General features: G+C 36.4%; 1 protein-coding gene across 1 annotated transcript in view; it reads left to right on the top strand.

Annotated features, from left to right (window-relative positions):
• Nucleotides 1–21,154, top strand: part of LOC116179547 (dorsal root ganglia homeobox protein-like) — a 52,740-nt gene that overhangs the window by 30,443 nt on the left and 1,143 nt on the right. Inside the window, exon 2 of the mRNA XM_031499343.1 lies at nucleotides 6,433–6,553. Within this exon, the coding sequence (XP_031355203.1) occupies nucleotides 6,457–6,553 (97 nt within the window). The 5' untranslated portion in view covers nucleotides 6,433–6,456. The remainder of the gene's footprint in view (nucleotides 1–6,432; nucleotides 6,554–21,154) is intronic.

Here is a 21,154-nt window from a genome sequence, read left to right on the forward strand (position 1 = left end):
AATTTCTCCATTTTTTGTATATCAACCATATGCATATTTTATGTTATCGTACAGGAAATTGTGTGCTCTTTTCAAAGATCTTAAAAAACATCGGCATTGCATTTGAAAAACAACAGTTGCATCTTTTGATTTCGGGTTAACGGGAAGTAATAGTGGAGGTTTCCATTTGCGATATTATACTAGTATAAAATGATATTCGACAAATTTTTCATAAAATCATAATTAAAGTTGCTATAAATATTGAAAAAACTAGTCAAATTTGACACTTCATTAGTATTGATCAGCCGCGTAATTTAAAAGTAATCACAGGTTAATTTTTATGTAAATGAAGAAATGTCAAATCTCAAATTATGTTTAAAAATTGTGTACGCAGTCACATCGAACTTCCTAATAACATCTGGAACGTTCTGGAGGTTTCTTAAAACTGTTCTAAGCTGACTAAAAAACCCACATAAATCATAAAAGGCTAATAAAGTTCCTTAATAATATTAAAGGCTGCTTTTTTAATATCTATTAGCCTCTTGGGTGCCTTTGAAGTATCAGACGCCACTTCTAAAACAAACCCCAACGGATCGTTATCTTCGAAATTTTCCTCGGAGTCTACAAGTTCAAGACGAATTTAAGGAACCAATCATTCTCAACCCTACATACAGCCGACATCTAATAGGCTTAAGCAGTTTTCCATTGTACCGAAGAGTTCGCTACGGGTCCGCCGGCAACGTTCATTCCGAGAACCAGTATCGGACTGATTAGATGCTAAAGTTACAAAAATATAGTCAGTTACTGAGTGATTCGCACTTGAATTAAAAAGCCTTCACTGTGGCCAACAATTCAATCTTCTATTTATTGCTTGACATTTTTCTGACAATTATCGCAATGCAAGTTTATGGTAGCATCCCTATCGTCAAAGTGAGCAAAATAATGTAATTAAGTCAATTTTGGAAAACGTTTAATTTATAGAGAGCGCATAGTAGAGAGAAGTTTTGAATTAAATAAAACCTACACTGTCGGTCGCATTGGTTAAATTAACAGCAAATTAATTTTGATTAAGTTAACTACATTAAGTAGATACGTGACATCACAAGCGAGACAGTCATCATACATGTAATTATACATCGTCTAATATACTCATGTTACTTTACTTAATCTCGTTCCGTGTACAGCTGCTGTGGCGCCTCTTTATTATTCAAAGTACTAAATGCCAGTAGGACCGAATATTTCTACACCGACCGTTATAATGTACTATTTGGGTTATATCGTAATTTAATCAATTATTTAATTTATTTACAACTGACCTGGTAATTTTCAGATTTGTGCTGTTAATTTGTCATTGTCCGGTCAAGGTTGTCGATTGAAATTTTCACCACTTACGCAATTTGGCTACCATTTTGGTGCAATATATTCTGTGTAGTACACGGTGCTCACTGCTAATTACAGAAAAATTATCGAGCTTAGCGGTAGTTAATTGAAAATTAATGTGGCTTTCCGTTGTGATGTTTAAGGTTGCTTATTCATAAATATTTTTAATTAACTAAATGGTTTAAAATTTTCGATATCAAACCAATTTATTGCAAATTGGCTCTAGGATATGGTTTTAAGCGGCGGACAATGGTAAAAGGCAATTTCACATAATTTAAATGTGAACTGGCCGCTTCCTTAAGGTTCCCTCTTTCACTATTAAAAACTCCAATTTAGATCCTTTTTGCCCATACACTCACGGTAATGGATTTAATACACAACTATAAAAACGATGCCACTACATTGTTTTACAGGTTTACCGATAGTGAAATTCTCTGCGCCTCCAGCTCGATTACAGAATGGTTTTGCGAACGTGTTTTCTGAAGGACATCACTCTTGGAACTCATTACGTGGAAAAATCTGGTATTTCTTTGAAGAGGACGAATTAGTTTTCCATCGGAAATGGTTAAACGCGTACTGCACCATTAAAGCGTCTTTCGGATAACGAAGTGCAAAGTGGGTGATATCGGCAAGCGTCCCTAATTTTAGATACTACGGATCAAATTTACTTTGCAATTGATTTCCTAGAGTCACTTTTTTATTTAACTGAAACGTTCCGCAATTGACTGATTCATTTAATTAACATCCACTTGAAAGCTCTAGTTCGTGCGGCACAGGTATTGCTCTCGGCTCAAATCCCACTTTTCCAATATTGCAAATACGCCTTCAAAATGTTACTAATTGGTCTCCGCAGCCATCTTAGCTCGTTCAACCAATAAAATTCGTCCTCTTCCACGTTTAGAAAAGCAATTGGACAGAAATCTCTGTGGTGAAAAACCCAGAGTAATCAATTCTCATGCTACGTCACGAAACGGATCTAACTCATCAGAAACTGACACATATAACCCGCTAATTTTGCTTATCTCCCGCCAGACTGACGCTACCAACTTCTCTCACGGAATTAATCGGACATGGATCCAAAAAATAATAGAAAAGTTTCCTATAATCAGACTGCATAGGTGCCGCGCTTGCTGACGCCGGGTTAAAACGTGTTCGGGCGCTGAAGGCCGAGGATCAGAATTTGAGCTTATTGCGAAAGTATCGAGTGGAACTTATGCGTTGTTAGTATTGACGAAACTTGACTTGACCATTACACTCCACAAACATTAAGATTGCATTATCGGCCGTCAGACGGGCGCTAATAATTTCTCCCAGACAATTAAACGGTCACGACGTATACGTAGTCAAGTCAATGGCTTATTAAAAATGACAAAACTTTGGTTGTTATTACTCACGCATTGTTCAAATTTCTCATACTCACACGCAATTTCTCATTTGAATTCTAATTCACTGCAACGCCCGCGGCTTAAACAGAATTCTTTACACAAACTAAAATCCACCCTCGCCGACTTACAGGTGGTCGACTTCACGCTCGACACGAACTCTTTCTTGGCTTAACACGTATTATCTCACGACTGCAAACAACCTAATTGCCGATGCTTTTCGTTTTAGCTCATTTTCTAACTCATGTTGGAAGGCGCTGTTATCGCCACTTTCTCTGTCCGTCCGTCCGCCCGTTTGAGAATTTTAGGTCGTTCTTTCTTGATTTGGTAGCTTATAGACACCTGAACCAAGAAAAATCTTTACGATTACATTGCGCCTGTGTAAAATGCGCTATGTCAATTTTCTTATATTGTATTGATGGATCGATCATTATTTGGGTTAATTATTCAAATTATCGTGCCTATCTTAAAAAAAACTTTTTTGGGAAAGACAGGCACGGTAACGAATCAATGGAAATTTTTTTTAATTTTAACGACATGTTTCTAGTAAAGCAAGCATATCACATATTGTAAAAATCAGATGTGCGCATGCGCAAACTGGGCAATCTCAACTTTTTTATTTTATCCATAGATTCGATTAGTAATGACTAACGCATCGCATATCTTAAACATCGGGTGTGCGCAATGGTAAGTTTCTTATTTAAAAGAATATTTCTGTATTAACATCCGTTCGTCTGTCCGTACGTATTTGTACAGTTTTCAAAATATTTGGTTCGTTCTTTTTGAATTTGGTAGCTTACAGCTCTGACACCTCAACCAAGAACAACCTTGACGATTAATGTGCGCATGCCCAGGCTGCGCAATATTTTGACCACGGATGCTTCTAGTATAGACAAGCATATCGCATATTGTAACGACCGGATGCGCGCGTGCGCAAATTGTAGAATGTGAAATTTCTTACGTTACATAACCTTTCGAGAAGTACCGCTCAATTTTAATCTATTCTAATCAAATTCATGGAAAATTCGCCTAAAGTTACTTCCCTTAAGGCGAAAACCTTTTATTGATTTTTTAATTCGCGCCCATTCTGTGGCTTACGCCCTCTCCACCGATAGAACTCATTTCTTCTAGCCAATCGGGGTTCTTGACTAGCAATGGACGATTACAGGTTAGAATCCATTATTAAATGCCTTTAGTGGTGCCAAGTTTTGAAAATTATTGAATTATTAAATTAATCGATTATACTGATTAATTGATTAATGAATTGATGGATTAATCAAATAACCGATTAATAAAGTAATCGATTAATCAAATAATCGACTAATTTAAAGGAATAATCAAAACGTTGGAGTATAATCGATTAATCTTTGTTGCCCAACTTGTCATCACCATTCTCGAAGAAGAGTCATCGAAGTTTCCCCTCGGGGATGTATACTCCCCTCAAGATGTTCACAGTACTCAGCACGTGTGATCATTTTTTAGGGATAACCATTTCTTTCCCGGGGGAGCTCCCCTGAACATGATAAACACAAGTATTGATGGTTCTATATGTTTTGAAACGCAAACGTAACATCGGGCGGTGAGGGGGGTTTAGAATACACCCCAGGAGAAGGAGCTTTGATCGCTCCCCGGTGATCATCCCCACCCTAACAGTTGCGGTCCTGTACACTTGCCATTACTTTTCCCAGGGAAGAGTGTTTCTTTTGCCGGAATGGGGGGGGGGGGATTCCTCGGGGATATTCTATACCCCCCAGACCCCCGGTGATGTATATTACCCTCATGATATTCACAGTACTCAGTATCTGTGATCATTTTTTAGGAAAAACCCTCGAAGCTCCTGTCCCTGAGGGAGTTTAGGTTCCCCCGAACATGATCACCACAAACATTGATGGTTGATGGTTCTATATTATATTGAAACGAGAACGTAGCACCGCGGTTGTGGAATACCCCACCCCCCCCCGCGCTTCGGAAAAGGAGCTTTAACCCCAACAGTTACGGTCCTCAATTATAGTACTGGGCGATTACAGGTTTGCATCATCATAATAATCAAATTTTAAATAATCCATTATACTTATCAATTGATTAATCAAATGATCGTCCAATCAAATATCCGATTAATCAAATAATCGATCAATCAAGTAAGCGATTAATTTAAAAAATAATCACACCCGATGATTATCGATTATCGTTACACTTACCCGTATAACATCGTAGATGGTCACCAAATCGGGTTTTCTATTATAAACTCTTCTAAGGCGTTTAAGGATCGTCAAAGGCATTTAAGTACTTCCAAAACCTGAAAAACCCAATTAAAAAGCCTTTAAAAGACTCTCGGAGTCGGTTGAAGACTTTTAGTTTTGAGGACCATTAAACGCTCTTAAAGTTTTCTAAAGACCTGTAGGTAGAAGACTTTTAGAGACTCTTGAAAGCCTTCGAACCATTACTTCTTAAGTAAGAGTTAAGAGTTCCTAATGTAATTCTACTTACGGATTTTTTTTTTATTTATTTTATTTTGACTTTATTTTTGAGTGGGCGGGGTTTCAACCAAGGCGGATCTACCAACCCAACCCACTATACATTTACAAATATCCATACCCGTACCCGGATTCGAACCAGGGACCCTTAGCACCACAGTTCAGCTTTAACTGAACTGCGCTACACGGGCCGGTTAATTTGTAATTTATAAATGAAATACTTTGAAAGACTCTTAAGGTTTCTCACAAGGCCAGTTACAGGCTCTTAAAGCCTACTAAAAGTCTATTGAGATCATTCAAACACTTAAAAGACATTTGGCGGAGGCTCGCAAATTATTGTAAAGACCAATAATGGACAAAAGGCTTTAGAAAAATCCTTGTAGTTTCTTGAAAAATATTGGAGACGACTCCTTTACTATTAATGTGATTAATTAATAGTTACAAGACGATAAAGGGATATTTTAACCATTGAGGGAAAACTTTCACGAGATGGTTAGTTTCCCTTTATCGACGTGTATAATACAAAACTTTATTTTAGAGCCGAGTTTTTAGCAGAAGCCATATAAATCATTGTAAAAGCTTCTGACAATTTTGAATTTAATTTAGAGACGTCAAAAATAGCAAGCTTAGGTTCTGCCGTCGCGATCGTTTTCATAGAAACAGAATTGTCGTATGTTCTGAACGTCATTTTATATCGTGCATTTGCAATAAGAATGACAGATGCCATTAGAATGCACAGTCATCTGTTTCATTTTATCTATCCTTACTGTTAAGGAGCGGCTTAGCCTACTCATTCAAACTTATTAAGATGTCAATTTTACATGTGCTATAAAATAAAAAACTAAAACTGCTAATGCAATTTTTTAAGAGAAGATGTTCTTTTCGTTATAGCAAACAATATCCACCATCGATAAATGTTATGTTACGCTTTCAGTACAAAAGCAGCATTTCATTACAACATTTGGTTGTTTTTGGATTCTTTAGATGTTTACATATTTAAATGTTTTCTGAAATATAAACGAATGGATTTCCCTCGTACTGTGGTTAGCAGAGGTTGTGCTAATTTTAAGTGTAGTGGATACCAATTTTACCAATTGTAAATCTTTCTTTTGGTGAAAGTCGCACATTATTAGCATCAAATTTTATTATACTATTAGGCTAACTTTAGTTTCATCCCTATGTTATTTATTGTAATAGGATTCTCTTGCATATTACAGATAACGGGAGGGAGTGGAAGGGGCATGTTCTGTTACCATTGCCCGCCGACGTTACATCCAGGTGCCACTCCGCAACCAAGAATACCACAACTGGACTACCCTTTCGCGCCAACCCATCCATGTAAGTTGTCACTCTGTTACGTACCTATATCACCCTCCACTAAATCAAATAAACATTCAAACTAATCGATTTGAAAATGATGTCATTATTGTCGGCTGGATTGCATTATAATAACGTGTAATTAGACCTAAGCCTGCATAATTTCGCGCAAAATTATCTCGAATTATTTATGAGTCCATTATTAAACGCTATTGTACTGAATGATTTAATTTATTTGCCAATCCTGTATCGAATGTTTTTTTTAACGAATTAATGGAATGCTTCGAATCGTAGTAGGTTTGACTATGATTATGTTGTGAAAGGGGAACGCGCCTTGCGTGTAATGACAAATTAATTGCCATAAATAATCTCTATGTGAAACGTTTGAGGCATTCCTCGTGTCGCTTTATTACTATCTTACAGAAAGGTAATTAGAAAGGTGCTCATAATCACACATTACTTCTTGTTATAAGTGGGCGAGGTTTCAGCCAATGCTGCTCTATCAAACCACACCGAACCCGGATTCGAACCAGGGACTCTTAGTACCGCAGTCGAGCTTCTACTCCACGCGCCATCACACAGGCCGGCAAAGTTTCAAAGTTACCGGTTACAAAGGAAGCGACTGAAAATACTATCCCGTATTCAAAAAATTGCGTTTTGGTCCTCTTTGGGCAAAAATACCGACCTGTAATAGGAATTCTACTGGGAAGTCGTCAGTAAGGCCTGTTTCAGTGCAAATATTTTACTTTAATTTGAACATGTAGACCCAATAGTTCTCTTGATGAAAAATCGGTTTTCTGGAGACATGGAGATTATCGTCCCTAACTATATACAGGGAGTTTGATCTATTATTTAATTCTTTGATGATTTTTGAAAAAGTGCTTTGTTGCTAAGATACAGGGGGAACATTTTTCAACAACATGTGTCACTTATTAAACTACAAGAATTATTCAAAATGGCTAACTCCAGCTATGATTTCATTCGTTTTCATCTTCTACTGGCCTAGTGTAACTAATGATTTTAGATAGACCCATGGGAAATAATCCGGGAATCAAGCAGACCTTAAGTGCGGTTCACCTTGACCAATCCAGCGATCTTCGCATGTTGCTGTTAAAAACCGTCGAGAAACTACACTAAAGTGAGCTGGTGCACCATCATGCATAAACCACATTACACTGCCTGTCTTGTAGCCAATGGTATATCCTCTAGAAACTAAGGTAGCGTTTATTTCAAAAAGTTGGGATATAAGAGATAAGAGATCGACGAGGATGACTATGGTTGGTAGAAATTAATTCTTTTCGTTAGAGTACCATGAAGGATAAAACCAGTTCTACACCCCCCCCCCACCCCATCCGCCCTCTTTTTATAAAGAGTCAGAAAGAAGCGCGGGAAAGTTATACTTGTACAAACTAATTTATTTCGGTGAGACTTTTTATTAGAATACCATGAAGAGTAGAACGTCGTTTACCCCCCCCCCCCCCCCCTATATTTTAGAACTTTTACTTGGGACCATTAAAGGCATTCGTATACAAAATCTGAGACCAATTAGTTGTTGTATGCACGTTTGAGTTTCAGAAACAGCATCTGAGGAAATAATTCATAGACCCCCCTCTTTCCCCCCCCCCTCCCAAGACAGCGAAATTTGACGGCCATCTGGCACACCTTGAAGGTATACGCTGCCTATTGCAAAAAATTCCGGGACTCTAGGACCATTCCCTTAGAAATGGTTCAAAACGGCAGAAGTGGGTCCGGAAGGACGGACGGACGGACAAAGCACAAACAATAAGACATTTTTTCTTAATTGTTAAAAAATGCGCTAAAAATCCGTACACCGTGGAAAGTAATGTACAAGCATCTGCCCGTCATGAAGAAGGTACGAATTCATGAGCTTCCATTTCGCCCAGAAATCGGACTGCCAGGAGGTCATGCATATTGTGGAATGGGAATATTTGCTTTCTTTGGGGAAGAGTCCTTGAAGGCCCAGATAAAAAAACGTTTTACGACTTGGAATCGCCTGGCACGAAAGATTTAATGTGGCTTCTTACCACAACGTTTCAGCAGGGATTACTAGAATATCAGTAGAGTCGAGTTACAGAGTAACAGAGATGATGTGAGGAGAAAATCATGTTCGCAAAGACAGTTTATGGTCACTTCTCAGAAGTCAGCTTGATGGAAGTTGAAGAAAAGATCCGGTATGGCATCTAGTACGAAGAAAGGAGGAACAATTCATAAGAGGGGCGAGAGGGGTCAAGGCTGCAGCTCGGATAGTACTGCCGGATCAGACGATACTTTTGAGAAGAGTTGGGGATAAAGTTCCAGAGACCTGTAACTTTGAACAGCAAGTCAAGGTGAAGTTCAAAGATTGCTTGCCACCAAAGGTCATTCCATTTTTTGTGGTGTCGTATTTCATCTTCAAGGTCATCACACGGCAATGGTCCAATTTCTTGTAGATCAAGGTGAATTTCAAAAAGGCACTTTGATTGTTATAGTGGCGTTTCACGCTGACGTAACGATAAATGCAATCAATCTTTGAAGGTGACCTTGAAAATAGTTCACTGTGAAGTTCAAAGGTTGTTCGGCGCCTGGGAATGACTTTGGAAATGAAAATTTCAAAAGGTCCCTTTGAAGGTAAGAGGTCTTGGAAAGTAGGTCTATCGATCAAAGGTTTCCCACCGCTGACCTGCCCCTAAAAGGTAGTTCAAGTTGAAGTTTAATAGTTGCTCACCTTCTGGTGTGATGTCTATGGGAAGTTAGTGAAGGTGAAGCTCAAAAGTCGCTAGTAGTGACCTTCCGAATTACAAGGTGAAGTTTGAGAGTTGCTTATACGATTTTCAAACGTAGTTCAAGCTAACGGTTAAACGTCACCCTAAGGCCCCAGCATTCATTCATATCGAATAACATTAATTAGGTCATGGATACATATGTACATATACTGGGCACTCGTGACCAAAGCAAGTGAAGCCATATAGGAGGTAATAGGGAGATCCTAACCCGACTCTGATAAAATTCCAAAAGACCAACACGTCAAATTCCGAATGAAAGTTTTTAGTGGCCCCCACTCACAGAGGATAATTGATGGCTTACAAACTATTACGTTAATTACGACTACAGTGGAAATTTTTAACTCTCAAAGATTATCATATTGACAATTACCATCGAATCATCTAATTTTGGGTAATCGCATTGGAACTTTAAAATCAAAGGTGCCATTCATTATACGAGACCTAGGATTTGGTAACCATCCTCGAAGTATAAACGAATTACCAGTGTCTATGTTTAAACAATCCGGATCGATTCGGTCTCGAGTCTGGAATTAACCGGGTACAAAAGATATAAGCACTGGAAATAATGAATTCATTGTTATACTAGCTAACCAGTGGTATAAAAAGTTTAACTTGAGAAGAGAAAGTATTGTGATAGTAAATAAAAACCGATACTAAAACCATCTGAGCACTAACACATTTCGGGATTGTGTTATAACAATTTCAAACCCGAAATCAAATAATAAAAGAGCGACCGAGGGTCAGAGTTACGGCAACTTGTCAAGTATATTCTTGTTAAAACATGATAACAATGTATAACTTCAACTACGTTACGTTTATTGAGTTTTGCACCAGCTTGAGTGTGCAGGAAGTTGTTATCTTCAAGTTATAGAAAGTTGGTTGCGGTATATGATAAAATAATTCAATATATACAGAATTCTATCTTGTAACATGTAATTTCGTTATCAGCACGCGATGTAGTATAGAACTCGAGACGATAAACTTTTACGCGCATTAGCGAAATGAGCGCAGTGGTAATTGAACGCAGGTTGATATACAGGGACGTTCGATATTTTAAACTTTATTCGTTCACAGTGATACAATTTTCCGCAGCATCAATTCATTAACGTGATAGACTAAACAAGAAAATCCTCTACTGATAGCAAAATTTTAGGTCGTCCAAGATAATTGCCCACTCAAGTAACGAGTAATAGAGAAAAAAACTACTTAATTAATGCAACATGTCCGAGTCCGATTGTAATTATGTTAATTGCATTAGTAGTTGTATTGCTATTTCGAGGCAATCAATCATTTTAGTTAACGTAACTGTTTTTACAATTACTGCTTTTATTTAATTTGATGAGACATTGCGAAATGAAAAAAAATGCAGGTGTGTTTCCTTCTATATAATTCCTTATATTTAAAGTTTATGTGTTATGCACAGATGTGTTAAAAGTTAATGGGTTTTGATAAGAAAATAATCTTTCGCACAGGTGGCTACTGAATCAGTTTCACGGCTTCCTATTACGAATGCTTCCGGAACAATAACCGCTATAAATAAACCTCACATCGAAACAATCAAACACAAATTGGGAATAATCCTTACCTCCGGGCAGAAGCGGATGACTCAAATTAAAAAAGCTAAACACGACTTGTAACCAACTAAATTACCACGTGACCACCAACAACAAATGATGTGAAAAAAGGTCAATCTCCCGTTAACGGCATCCGGACAATCTTAAATCTGTTTTCTGCAAACCAATCTAATGGATGTCCCGATATCTAGCCAGTTTCGCATTACGCAACAACTTTTAAGTGCCAACCAAACTAATAAATCGCAATTTGGCTGGTATATCTACAAGACGGTCTTGAATCGTGCAAATCCGAAGGGGGGTTATTTTATTTTGACCGACGGTCGAGTTCCAAATTTTATAATTTTATAAATAACAGTAATTAAATTTTTAAAAAAAACCACACATTAAAGAAATATAGGAATAGTATGTAATTCATACTTAACAAAATAGCTATTGATGACCACAATAGCCAACGCTATTTAAAAAAAATCCTACCAGTTTAGCAATTTCATTAAGTAGCGTTGATTATTATGTAAGTGTTTGTTTGGCTTTGCGTTTGGGTTGAATACGAGTAGGTTGTGATAACGTAGTGTGTTTCTGAGAAGAAAGAGTTATGTGTTTTTTAACTGTGCTAGGACGTGTAACTTTATTGGGTGGGCCTGTTTTTGTAGTGCATGTTGCGTTACTTGTATTTATTGCGTTTGTTTGTTCAGGAAGTTGTGTTTGTGTGGTTGGTTGGGTTAAAGGCGGAGATTATTACAGTATGTTGTGTCATGTTGTGAGTCCAAAGTGCTGTTTAGGTTTTTGCGTTTGGGTTGAATACTAATGGATCGTGATAATGTGGCTTGCTTCATAGGTGAATCTCTGATTGTAGTATATGTTGTATCATTTGTTTAGGTACTTGTTTGTTCGGTAAGTTGTATTTGTGTGTTTATTTGGGTTAGAGGTGGAGATATTACAGTATGTTGTGTACCTTGTTGTGAGCGAGTGCTGTTGTTTACATGTATATTGTATACGTTGTGGATCATTTGTGTCTGTAGTATCTTGTGTTATGTTTAGAAATTTACGAACAATATGGCATGTGTTGATAATGACTGCTTTTTGTAAATGTTTGTATGTGTTTTTGTCTAAACCTAATAGTTGTAAATTGTGGTGTATTGTCTTTGGTATAACTCCGGTAGCACTAAGAATAATGGGAACTATAACAGTAGATTTCATTCTCCATTGCGTCTTAAGCTCGATAGCTATATCGGTGTATTTGCGGTGTTTTTCTGCATGTGTTTTAGTTAAGTTGTTAGTGTTGGGTATGGCAATGTCTATAATACAAATGGATTTTTGTGTTTTATCTATAAGTGTAATATCTGGTCTATTATTGTGGATAGTTTTGTCTGTGAGTAGTGTCCTGTCCCAATATAATTTGTGTGTGTTGTTTTCAAGTATTATCTGTGGCGTGTATTTGTAATATGGTGTCTTATCTGTTATGAGATTGTGTTTAAGAGCTAATTTTTGATGTATGATTTTAGCTACCTGATCGTGTCGATGTTTGTATTCAGTTTGTGCAAGTCGTGTGCATGCCGATATTATATGTTGGATTGTTTCTGATGTTTGTGAACAGAGTCGACAAGAATCGTTTGTCACTGTTTTGTCTTTATGTATGTGTTTTTTATAGTTGCGTGTATTAATGACCTGGTCTTGTATTGCTAACATGAAACCCTCAGTCTCCGGGAAGATATCACATTCAGACAACCAAGTGTGCGTTGCGATAGAATCAACACAATCCTGACTAACCTCTTGTGGAAATCGTCCATGTAACGGCTTTTGGTTCCATGTCTGTATGTTATTTGTGATGTATGTAAGTTTGGATGGAGGTGGGAGTATATTAGTTTCGTGTAGGTTAAGTGGTGTGTAAGATTTGTCTGCATATGTTACTGTTTTGTGTAGGACTGAAGTATCTGTTTTGTTATAAAAGTATTGTCGCAAATTGTGTATTTGTGTTTGGTGCAATATTTTTATATCTGTAAGTCCTCTACCTCCTTCCGAACGAGGAAGGTAAAGTCGTATAGTAGAGGAGTGAGGGTGATGTATATGGTGTTTTGTTAATAGTGTACGTGTGTTTCTCTGTATTTGTTCTAAATCTGTATTTGTCCAACGTATAATCCCAAAAGAGTATGTAAGCACTGGTGTGGCATAAGTGTTAATAGCTTTGATTGTATTTCTACCGTGTAATTTTGTTTTAAGTATACTGCGTACTCTTTGTAGGTATTGTGTGATAAGTGTTTGTTTTATACTCGTATGTTTAATGTGTGTGTTTTGCTGAAAACCAAGATACTTATAAGTTTCATTCTCGTCCATGGAATTTATTAAATTACCCTGTTCTAGCTCATAATCTAAAAGTTGTCTTTTTCCAGCTGTGATGTGTTGTGTTTTACATTTATCGATTCCAAAGTCCATTTGTATGTCACGTGAGAATGTTTCGGTGATGTGCAGAAGGTGATTAAGTTTTATGCTTGTGGAAGAGTATAATTTAAGATCGTCCATGTAAAACAGGTGTGTAATGTTGTGATGTATTTCGTGGTTGTGTTTAATATTGTACCCAAAGTTAGTAGTGTTTAACAAATATGAAAGTGGATTAAGAGCAAGACAAAACCAGAGCGGACTTAAAGAATCGCCTTGAAAAATTCCTCTTTTAATTTGTATTGGGTCGGTAATAAGTTTTGTGTCGTTTAGTGTAAGCGTTAACGTAGTGTTCCAACATGACATTATGTAATTGAGGAATTGTGTAATATTGTTGCTGACTTTGTATATTGAGAGTACTTGTTGTAACCAAGAGTGTGGTACTGAATCGAATGCTTTTTTGTAATCAATGTATGCAGTGTGTATGTTTCGTTTGTTATGTCTGGATTGTTCAAGTATAACAGAGTCTATAATGAGTTGCTCTTTACAGCCTCTGGAATACTTGGTACACCCTTTTTGTTCTTCGTATAGAATGTTGTTATCAGTACAGTGTTGGTATATTTTGTTTGTAATGCATGATGTAAGGATTTTGTATATTGTAGGAAGGCATGTAATTGGTCTATATTTAGATGGGTCTTGCGTATTGTTGTCTTTTGGGAGCATGTAAGTGATACCTTGTGTAAAGAATGCAGGAGTGCGATCTGGTGAATTAAGAAGTTCAGTAAATTGTTGTGCAAGGTAAGAGTGAGTGTAGGTAAAATATTTCCACCAAAAGTTGTGAATGTTATCAATGCCTGGACTTTTCCAGTTATGTAAGTGATTAATAGTTTGAATGATGTCTGTTGTAGTGATGTTTGTGTTATTCATAGGGGTAATGTATTCAGTGCGTGTGGTTTCTGTGGTAATCCACGGGGCGTGTGGATTGTGTTTAATGTCTTTGGTCCATAAGTCAGACCAGTATTGCTGGAGTGAGTGTAGAGATGGTGGAATGAGTTTTTCATTAGTGCTGTTTTGTGTTAGTGATCTGTAAAATAGTTTTTCGTTATGTTTAAATTGTGTGTTATGGCGCTTTCTATCTGCAGTTTCCCTATAGCGTTTTAGACGGTTTGTGCATATTGATAGTTTTTGTGTCAGTGTATCTCTATGTTCGTTATAGTTTGTATTTTGTTCTCGTGTGGTGTGATTGTTTAGTTTTGTAGTTATGTGTTGTACTTGTCGTGTTAGTTTTGAAGAACGAGTTCCTTGTATGTATTGTGTAATCCGACCTAAGTCACGTCTGATATCATCGATGCGATTTATCAGGCGTTTTTCCCAGGCCGGGAGTGAGCGTTTTTTTGTTGTGTGCTGTTGTTTGTTTATTGCGATTCTTGCACCGTTACATCTAGAAACTGCAACCGCACCGCAATACACAACAAAGTGTAGTCGATGAAAGCTTGTGTTATTGTTAATGTAATTTGGTAAAATTTGGTCATTTAATGTTTGTGAAAGTGTGCGTAATTTTGTAGTGTGACTTTGTTTAGGTATTCGTGGTCTTTGTGTTGGGTCAGTGTTTGAGAATTCTAACAATGCATTGTCGAATTCTTTTTGAAGGGATGTGAGTGTTTGGTTCGTGTAATTATTTGTATCTATCGATGGCTGCAGTCTCGCAAATGTCTGTATTTCAGAGTTGTTTAGAACGGATATATTATTATTATTATTATTATTATTATTATTATTACATAATTCGTAACATCTTATGTACATCTTTAAGTAAAGAGTGTGAGTGAGTACATTTTCAACTCTAAATAGTAAACACAAACATTTTCTCAGTGTAGGTGCGCTGAAAATATTTTCTAATTACGTCTTGCACATCAAACGTTAACATAAATTACCGACGTTGCCTTTAGTTAATTATGTCCCGTAACACAATGATTCAAAGTATAAATCTTAATTGACGCAAAATGGCCGAGTTACACGCAAACGTTGGACAGAAACTGCGAAACGAGATAAGCGTGTAAGGTTCCCGTTCCCCCCACACCAAATACTTCAAAATTGAAGGTGGACTATCTAAATAATTAACGAACGCTTTTGAAAAGGTAAATAAGCTACTTATTTGCGATCATACCTACCTATACATACACAAACAATTTAAGTTGAGTACGCTGGTATCTTTTTAACAAAGCGAAGTAATTAATTTGGGAAAGTAGGGGGCGAGCGAATTTAAAACCGTCCGCGCCGAGTTTTAATATTAAATCAATAATCACTATAAATATTTGATAAATTCGAAATAAGCAATGTTTACACAGTTTTAATTCGCGGGAAACAGAGCAGATTATACGATTAAATATACAATTTCACTGAATTAAACATGAGATTTTAATTAATATATCCTCAACGTTGCGCTAATGTAATTACATCTAACCGAAATTAAAGTTTGGAGAACCTGTAATTTCTGCAAAAAGTGGTTGCTCTGCTTTACTGATGAAATGAGAAACGTAATTAAATTTTATCTTCATAAATTTTTAGTAAATTTTGTATACGCTTTAAATATAAATTTGAGTTTCCATTAAATATACATCGTGCGCCTTCTACTCTATGTGTACCTACCTCTCCCTTAATTTCATTTCTGGAAAGAATTTTTTTAGGAAATTTATCTTTTGCCTTTCCCAAAGTAAATTCATTTTTTATAAACCATGCGTCGTGTTATAAAATTATGCAACTGCGTCATTCGGTAGATTTACGTTTTAACCAAATGGATGGCGTTAGCTGTTTAGGTGGAAAGTGTGGGGTTAGGGGGCGGTTGGATGACACTTATAAAGTTTTTCGTGTAAACTTTCAGCTATATGCTTGTAGGAATTTTTACAGCACTTTAACATTTCAATTTAGAATGGAGGTACATTCACATGCTGTTTATACAGAGAATTAAATAGATAAAAACAAAATAATGTTACAAATATGTACCTACAATGTAATACAATTGTTGGGGTAAACCAAACTTTGCTTCACATATACCTACTTGAAAATCACCATACAATAGAGTTAAGCAAGTAAATAGTAAAATAGATTCTTATTAAGGTTTATAGAAAAACCAGCTAAAACAAAAGAATTATAATGAGGTCTCCACAAATGGATAACGCATCACACAAAATACATCCCCATAGATACTTAAAATTATAACTTACGTTACTCACAAACCTTAGTAACGTTACTATATAATTGAAATTCCCCAGTTTAACAAACCCCCAATCAACAATGATCGATTAACAAACTAATTACTGGATCATAACTTTCCACAAATAAATTTATTTATTTATTTATTTATTTATTTATTTATTTATTTATTTATTTATTTATTTATTTATTTATTTATTTATTTATTTATTTATTTATTTATTTATTTATTTATTTATTTATTTATTTATTTATTTATTTATTTATTTATTTATTTATTTATTTATTTATTTATTTATTTATATTTATTTATTATCCCTCTCTTGTTCTGGGCCCTCAACAGGCTTGTCACTCGCATAATGCTTTTTAGAGGTGCATCTGCAGAAGTTCTTATGTTGTTCTATACTACTCCGGTATTTACCTTACGAATTAACTAATACCTACGCTAAAGTGTTACGGAAGTGGTTCCTCTATTGGGGATCGATCCTTGATATATAATCTCGTTTATGGCCCGTTGAGTCATTTCACAGCAAATGGCCGCTCGTTATCAGCAGGTAGAAGACATGTCAAACGCTTCGGCACTCGTAGGCAAATGATGTGCTTAATCGAAGGTTACCCAAATTCATCTGTCGAACTAAAAATCGTATGTACGGTGACGTATCTGAAATTATACTGGTCCTGACCAGAACTAAAAATTCGAGCCCGAACTTGAACTAAAATTAAAACCCTAAAAGAAATCAAAGGTAACCCTCCTTCGTTGATGTCCTAAAAGTGTACCGGGTGACCCAATAAGACTGTTCCTCGGCCATATCTCGGGAACCGTTCGTCGCATGACTTGGGGTAAAAAAATTAATGGGTAAATCGGTTATGAAGAATCGCTGGAAAATATTTTCAAGTTCTAAAAATGACCACCAGAGGGCGTAACTGCGATCTTAAATTTTAAAATTGAATTTTCTTTAAATTTCGCATAATGAACTAAACATTCTTTTTTCATATTTTTAAAGAGAACCAGTTTATCTATCATTTTCGTAAAAATAAAAACTCAGTGATTTCAAAAACAAAGATGGCGTGGGGCGTTCAATTGTCTTTGCAATAACCTGCCTTAACTTCTTAACCTTTTGACCGATTGTAACAAATTTGATATCGTTGAAAAGAGCATTATTGCAAAAACAATTGAACGCCCCACACCATCTTTGTTTTTGAAATCACTTTTTTGTTTTTACGAAAATGATAGATAAACTGGTTCTCTTTAAAAATGTGAAACAATTTTTTTTAGTTTATTATGCGAAATTTAAAGAAAATGCAATTTTAAAATTTAAGATTGCACTTACGCCCGCTGTTGGTCATTGTTAGAACTTGAAAATATTTTCCAGCGATTCTTCATGACCGATTTACCCAATAATTTTTTTTACCCCTAAGTCATACGACGAACGGTTCCCGAGATATGGCCGAGGAACAGTCTTATTGAGTCACCCGGTACATACCAATTGTCGATGGAAAATTGTAGTACACAAATATCAGCCGAACCTATAGAAAGGTACACTATAACTACACGAGATGCAAATGGCGTTACTTACGATAAGGAAGAATAAAACGCAATTAAAATCCTCACTATAGGAGTTATAGGTGAATCCGTCCTAATTACTGTGGAATCCCCAATTTAATGAATCCAATCTCCAGAGGTAAATAAATATGCATGATGGCAATTAAAATTCAATGCATTCTAACTTACGCTCTCAGCTGTTTGTGTATAAGAAAGTGTAACTCGATACGGTTCTCGACAGAAAGAGGAAAGTAAATAAACCGTCAGCAATAGTAATGCTTTGTAATCGAGAAAATAAATCGTTACAAGCTAAGAAACATGTTTGAGGTTGGTTCATAAACTCATTTCGAAAGAATTATCTTGTTGGCGCACTACTATACAGAGAGTTCTTAACTGAACTATTAAAGATAAAACAATTGAGCCAATTACGCCTTAGCTCAAGTTACTCTTTCGAAGGTACACTCCTTCACAAGTTAAAAAGAAAACAGACTGTTGCGATCCTTCTAGAACGTTATCGAGGAGCCTTTAAGTCTATTAGTCACCGGAGATAAGGCCCGCGTGGCGCAGTTCAGTTGAAGCTGGACTGCGATACAAGGAGTCCCTGGTGCGAATCCGGGTGCGGGCATGGATATTTGTAAATGCATAGTGGGTTGGGTTGGTAGAGGAGCCTTGACTAAAACCCCGCCCAATCAAAAATAAAGGCATAAATAAATAAATAAATAGATAAAAAATAAATAAAAGCAGATGCGTTACGTTACAGTACATTCATAATTTTCATATTTGGTACTGTTATAATTTCTCTTTAATTATAATTATGATCCAATAGCCAATTAGATTTAACTCCGGCGTGGGCCAAGTTTCCACAAATTCAGCAAAAAGCACGGTACTGAGCATGCTTGATAACCATGACTGCAAAATCCCCGTCATTGCGTCACGTCCACCAACTTCCTGGCGCTTTCAGCTTTTACACGCATTCACAAAGTCACGACTGTATCCAGGAATCACTACCACTACCACATATAAAATTTAAAAAAATTCCGACAATCTTACTAGTAATTTTGATTTTATTTTCGTAGGATATCTACAAATTAATGTTAGTATCTTGCAAATTGAGCCGAAGGTTAATTCGTCACACAAAATTGTTTTTATCCTATACAAGGAGAAACTTACATTTTCTCGCCTGTGTGAGGACGCGAAAGAAGACAATTGCACGCATGGAGCGAGAAAATTCAATTTTGTCTGCTAGGCGAGAAAAAAATACGCCTTATGTAAGCTAGATGGCGCGGTTGTAATAAAATGTCAAAGAAGTTATTTCTTTTTAATTAAATAAGAAACATAAAATCGTCAACACTGATTTAATAATTAAATTTACCCTATGTTCACTTTATTTTACTGAATTCAAGAATTTATTTAATTACCGCGAACCTATACCTATCAATGTTTCGTGAATTTGAATACTTTCCCAATATCACGTGACCAATTCAAACGTTTCAAACTGAAGTCATAATCTCCCATTTACTTTCAATAACGAGCATCTGTGTCAATACATTTAACACCAAGACGTACTTTGCACTGTAAGTAGAACACCGCTTATCCGCAATAAGTAGCATTTTAACATACGAGACTACTCCGAAGTTAAAATGTGTCCAGTGTGACTGTAAGGAATGAATAAATCTATTTATTAAACACATTTTTTTAAAATACAAGATCATCAAGGATTTAAAGTGTGCCCATTGCGCTTTCGTCGCCAAGCATAAATCCAGTCTTAAAAGCATCTAACATTTGACAAGACATGGATACTGCGAAGGATTTAAAATGTAACCGGTGTGATTTTGTCCCTGAAAACACACATTCAATTTTAAAACACATTTGTTAATACACAAGACCAGTAATAATTTCAAATGCGCCTGGTATTAATTACAACCCCTTAAATCCCGTTATTTTCTAAGGAAATAATCACGCGCCAGTGAAATGCCGGAAATGTCAACTCAGTTCGCACATGATCGGTATTCTCCACTTGCACCTCTGCTCTGTTGCACCGTGACTCCCTTCGGTGACTCCGCACTGTGCAATCGCAAGCGCGCTAGAATTTGAATTTGCGTTGAACTGTATTATAAGGGAAAGGGGTAAATCTACGAGTAAAAAATATACTCGTGGACCCACTTAGATTGCACCGTTTCGTAAAATTTTTTTCGCGTAGTCAGCAGGAAACGTGGAAATAAACAAAACAAACGCGTGCACGTTGACGCGTTAAAGCAAATCCAAATTCAAGCGCTTGCGGTCGGACGTTGTTGAGGGATTAATTTTAAATGTAAGTGTATAGGATAAAAAATATTGTGTGCACCACGGCACGAAAGTTGTTTTCCGGGCCTCAGGAAGTGGCCAGCCTCGGCTGCGCCTCGCCTGGCCATATCTTCCTTCGCCCCGGAAAACAACCACTTTCCCGCCTTGGTACACAAAGTACTATTAAACCATCCTTTCCAAGAGAGTGGACCTAATTCTCTCTCTACTTGAAAAATTGAAATCGTCGCACTTCTGCTTCAAGTCACTTAAAATGTAAATAGTTCAAAATATTTGCAAAATTACGAAAATTCCAAAAAATGTATTACACAACTTTTGGTTAACACCTGAAATAAATTTTGGGCACGAATGAAAAAATCTGAGATCAAAACTATGGATACGAATAAACACACAATTCATTGATTGACAATGACAAAAATTTATCCCGAAACACAATGAAACAAAATAAAACAAAATACCCGAAAGAAAGGAAAGCTTACAAAGCTTGTTTGGACATATTACTCCGCACACAGACGGTGGTCAAATAAAATAAGAAGTTTAAAATTACTTACATTTTTTTGCTTCATAACCCAACTGGTTGCACAAGGTTTGCGAAATTCACGCTAGAATTAGATGACAAACAAAACTGGGTTGAAGAATAAAATTAAAAAATTTTAGGTGGCTGCTCGGACGCTAGAAACTTTTAACTTTTAATAATCAGGGAACCTTAACTACACTGCTCACTCGACAAACTTTTTTTTACGTAGACGGAAAACACACAACTTTGCTTAACTTGCTGCTGTGACCATTTCGGAAAAAAAAATTATTTGCGCAAAATCATCCGCTTCAAACGCGCGAC

This window comes from Photinus pyralis, unplaced genomic scaffold (assembly GCF_008802855.1).
Source record: "Photinus pyralis isolate 1611_PpyrPB1 unplaced genomic scaffold, Ppyr1.3 Ppyr1.4_LG8, whole genome shotgun sequence".
NCBI lineage: Eukaryota > Metazoa > Arthropoda > Insecta > Coleoptera > Lampyridae > Photinus > Photinus pyralis.